Source organism: Choloepus didactylus, chromosome 27 (genome assembly GCF_015220235.1).
Source record: "Choloepus didactylus isolate mChoDid1 chromosome 27, mChoDid1.pri, whole genome shotgun sequence".
Lineage (NCBI taxonomy): Eukaryota > Metazoa > Chordata > Mammalia > Pilosa > Megalonychidae > Choloepus > Choloepus didactylus.
The window spans coordinates 8,066,877-8,071,452 of NC_051333.1; the positions used below are offsets into that span (position 1 = coordinate 8,066,877).

General features: G+C 57.0%; 1 protein-coding gene across 1 annotated transcript; it reads right to left on the reverse strand.

Annotated features, from left to right (window-relative positions):
* Nucleotides 1–362: 362 nt before the first annotated feature.
* On the reverse strand, nt 363–4,010 carry PPP1R15A (protein phosphatase 1 regulatory subunit 15A). Its single transcript, XM_037820038.1, has 3 exons — nt 3,777–4,010; nt 1,236–3,224; nt 363–822 (listed from the first exon to the last, which is right to left on the reverse strand). Exons 2-3 carry the CDS (start codon nt 3,213–3,215, stop codon nt 448–450), a joined length of 2,355 nt encoding a protein of 784 aa, XP_037675966.1. The 5' UTR covers nt 3,216–3,224; nt 3,777–4,010; the 3' UTR covers nt 363–447.
* Nucleotides 4,011–4,576: the final 566 nt, after the last annotated feature.

Below are 4,576 nucleotides of genomic sequence, written 5' to 3' on the forward strand. Positions count from 1 at the left end.
ATTTTACAGCTAAGGAAACTAAATCTATGGACATAGGGTATATAAATGTGAAACCAGCCTCGAGCCCTAAGAAATTCAACATGTAAAGGCTGCTAGGAGGATCAGCCTTCAGAGAGGCAGAGAACTATCTCTTCATCCCTTCTTAGGTATCAGTGAGTCCAGCCCCCAACCCCTTTGGAGAGATCATTGTCCCAGGTTTAATAAAATGTAGGCAGAAGCCATGAAAAACTACAAAACCCACCAGGCCTTAGTTGAAAACTGGCCTCAGGAAGGGAAGAGACGATTTGAGGGATGATGGGAAATGGAGTTTATCTTCTATTGAGGTTCTTGTGGAAACAGTTCTTTCAAACCCACACTGAGCATTGTTTGTTAAAAATCAAAAGGCTTTATTCCATAAATAAACCAACATGTAAAAAAAAATAGTTATTAACAGCCAACTACTTGGTCTTAGCCACGCCTCCCACTGAGGTCCAGGCAAGGAGGCGCCGGCACACAGGCAGGGGCGGGAGAGAGCGCGACCACAGCCGGGCTCAAGGGCGTGGCCTGGCTCGGGACCGTAGAAGGGGCGGAGACGGACGGCTCGGTCTGGGTCGGGGCAGGTAGTGGGGACAGGGAAGTGGGTGGGCTCCCGAGGCGTGCCCAGGCCCTGGCCCGGGCAGCAGGAGTGAGGCAGGCGCCCAGCTCCTCCTGGGCGCGGGCGATGCGGCGGGCGAAGCGGCTGCGATCCCGGGCGAACTGTTCCCAGGGGCCCCGGCGGGTGGCGCGGGCCGGCCCCGCCCAGACAGCCAGGATGTGGACGGAGACCTTCTCGGAGAACCGCACCTGGGGGCGGACGGGCAGACACGCGGGGACAGGGGCACAGGCACAGAACGCACGCGGCCACAACAGGGAGAAAGAGAAAGAGAAAAACTAGTTAGCAAAGAAGCTTGCGATCTGGCTAGTCACGCGCCTGCCACTGGATTTTCCATCTGAATCACTGAAAATAGAGGTGGTTTCCTGGGGCTAAGGTGAGTCACAGCGGCTGCCTCCTCCCACAGGAATCCCAGGGGCCCAGCCTCTTGCAAAGGATTGCACCAGGGCTCACCCAGTCCTCCGGACAGTTCACATGCAACCCCGTGCAACACACCGGGGTCCCGGGGGTCCCAGCCGCCAGTCCCTCCTCCCCCAGATGCAGGGGTTTCGGCTCCCACGGCTCTCTTCCCTAAGACTCAAGAACCTGGGCCCTCAGCACCCACCTTTCTGGCCTTTAGGGAGGTCTCAGGTTCCGGATCCTTGGTGGGAGTTTCTAAGGACTTGAGGCGCCTTTGCAGTCGGAGGGGCAGCCTAGGAGGAGCCCAGGGAGGTGGTGGCTTTTCTCCAGGCAAATAGATGGCCACCTGGAAGGGGCGGGGCTCAGTCTCTCCCTCTTCCTCAGTGTCCTCTCCAGGTTGATATATCCAGGAACCGAAGGAGGTTGTCTGGGCTTGAAGGGAGGGACGCGGCTCTGAGTCAGCTGCTTCCGAATCATAGTCATCCCCTTTATCCTCATGCTCCTCATCCTCTGTGTCCTCTCCTGGGTCATACACCCATGCCCTCAGGAAGGCACTCATGGGTGGGCCTGAAGAGGAAGCCTCAGCTGCTCCTGAATCACTGCCATCATCTTCCTCCTCTTCCTCCTCCTCTGTGTCCTCTCCTGGGTGATATACCCAGGCCCTCAGGAAGGGATTCTTGGGTGGGATGGAAGAAGAAGTCTCAGTGGTTCCCCCTTCCTCAGCTGCTTCCAAATCACTGCCCTCATCTTCCTCCTCTTCCTCCTCCTCTGTGTCCTCTCCTGGTTGATACACCCAGGCCCTCAGAAAGGCACTTGAGGGTGGGATGGAAGAGAAAGCCTCGGCTGCTTCCTCTTCCTCAGCTGTCCCTGAAGCACTGTCCTCATCGTCTTCATCTTCCTCCTCCTCTGTGTCCTCTCCTGGTTGATACACCCAGGTCCTCAGGAAGGCACTCTTGGATGGGACGGAAGAGGACGCCTTGGCTGCTCCTTCCTCAGCTTCTCCCTCTTCCTCGGCTGCCCCTGAAGCATCGTCCTCATGCTCTCCTTCATCTTCTTCCTCCTCTGTGTCCTCACCTGGGTGACATACCCAGGCCCTCAGGAAGGCACTTGTGGGTGGGATGGAAGAGGACGCCTCAGCTGCTCCCTCCTCCTCAGCTGCCCCTGAAGCACTGTCCTCATCTTCTCCTTCACCTTCTTCCTCTGTGTTCTCACTGGGTTGATACTCCCAGGCCCTGAGCAAGGACCTCTGGACTAGCATGGCGGAGTGTGGCTCTGAGTCGATGGATCCTATCTCAGCTGCTTCATTTACCTTTTCATCCTTCTCCTCCTTGGATTCCTCTCCTGAACAGTACTCCCTGGCCCTGGGGTTAGGCTCTGAAGATGCATGGGAAATGGAGGTCTTTGTGCCGTCTCTGTTCTCAGTTTTTACTTCTTCAGTGTCCCGATCCTTTTCATCTTTCTCCTCCTCTTTTATCTCCTGTGGACAATATACCCAAGCCCTGGGCTTGGAGCCCAAAGAGAAGAGGAAAGTAGAGGTTCCAGCAGCTTCTCCATCCTCAGGCTCTTCTTCCTCCACCCCTGGGTAACATTCCCAGGGCCTGGGGCCTGGTGATGGAGGATAAAAAAAGGCCTTGGCCATTTCTTTGTCTTCAGCAATGCCAGCGTCTCCAGTTGTTTCCTCCTTTTCCTCAGATTCCTCCTCCCCAGGAGGATATTGCAGGGTTCCCACCAGAAGGCTGGGAGATGGAAGAGCAGGCCGGCCATCTGTAAGTTTACTTCTCTGCTTTCTAGCAACACAGGTTGCCTCTTCCTCCCCACACGCTTCACCACCATCATCAGAAAGCCCACAGGCTTCAAGAAGAGAATTGGAGGCTTTTAGGTCAGGGCAGGCCTCCCAGCCTGCTTCTCCGTCGTCCTCAGCGGCACCACTGCCTTCTGTCTTCTCCTGCGGGTGCCTGTCCCAGGGGGCAGGGTGGGTGGCCAAAGCAGTCTTAGCTTCTCTCTCCAGGCCGCCTTCCACCCGGTCAGCTCCTGCTACTGCTTCCACCAGCCAGGGCTCTGCAGGTCCTGGGCCCCTCAGGCGGCTCCAGGCCCGGCTGAGGAGACCCATCAGTGGCGACAGGAGGAAGAAGGGGTGAGCATCCCTCCAGGGGTTGGCCTGACGTGCTATTTGGTTTGGGGCCATCTCTCTGGGCTGGCAAAAAGAGAGTTAAAAAAAAAAAGAGGATAAAGTTTAGGAGCCATTTAGGGAATGGAATTAGGGCATGACCGTGAGTCATAGCGACGGAAATAACAACAACAAATAGCAACATGGGAATTCCTGCCACAAATTCCTTTGGGATTCTGGCCACTCCCATCTCTGTCCCTTAGGTCCTGTCTCTCTCCTATCATCATCCCCAGGAGTCTGGGTCCCCGATTGTCTCCTTCCTTAGACCTGAGAGTCCAAGCCCCTCCCCCACACCATCTCCTCTTCCTTCAGACCCAGAAACAAGAAAATGGGACGTCCCCTTGCTCTCCTTGAGGACAAGCTCTAGTTCTTAGTTCTCTCGTTCTCTTGAAGGTTGACAAATCTTCCCCAACCTCCTCCCTCGGAGACTCAAAACTTCGGACCCCTAGATGGCTCCTTCACCTCCCAGCTGCGCCCTCCCCATCTCAGGTCCAGGACTCCAGACCCCCAACCCTCCTTCCTTCCTAGGTCCGGGCCTCCAGCTGCCTCGGGACCCAGGCGTCCCGGCCCCTCACCCACCGGCTGGGCGTCCGGGTCACCCCGGGGGCAGGAGGGCCGGCTCAGGCTGCCAGAAGCGATCGCAGGTCCAGGCGGCTCGGGAAGCCGGCGTTTTCATCTCGCCCTCAGGCGTCGGACTCGGGGTTCAAAAGCTCTCGGGCTGCTGCAGGCGCCGGGACGAAGATGGCGCGCGGGGTCGTGTGCTGTGGCGCATGAAAACAACAACTCGGCTAGGAAAAGAGCTAATCTACGAGAACCTCGCCCGCGAGGCTTTTATAGTTTATCGCGGCCGGACGTGCTGACGTCACGCGCCGAGGCGGGGTTTCGGGGCGTCGACGTGACGAGTGGAAAGGGCAAAAATAGAACTTGACCCGGCGGAGACTTCGGGGCTTTGTGACGTCACCGCGGCGATTCCGAGCGTGGCCACGCCCCCAGCCAAGCGAGCTGTCAATCAGAGGAGTAAGGCGAGCGCTCCGTCGCTCGACCTCCGCGGCGGATTTTCCAGGCAAACGCCGTCCCACCCAATTAAAGCAGTCTAGATTCTCCCGCCCTCACAGGCGGCCTGCTTCCTCCCCAGTGTGGGCGGGTATCACCGTTCCCATTGCACAGAGGAGGAAACTGAGGCTTGGGAATAAAGTCATTAGCAGAATCCAGACTTATTCCAAATGAGAATGGACAATGGGAGCACCTGGAAGTCAAGCACTTTGGTTTGACCGCTGCTTTCTTCTCAGTGGCTCCAGCAGTGCTGGCACATAGTAGGCGCTGGGAAAAAATATTTATAGCCCCCCACGAGGCTCAACTTCCGGATTGCACCCACTTCA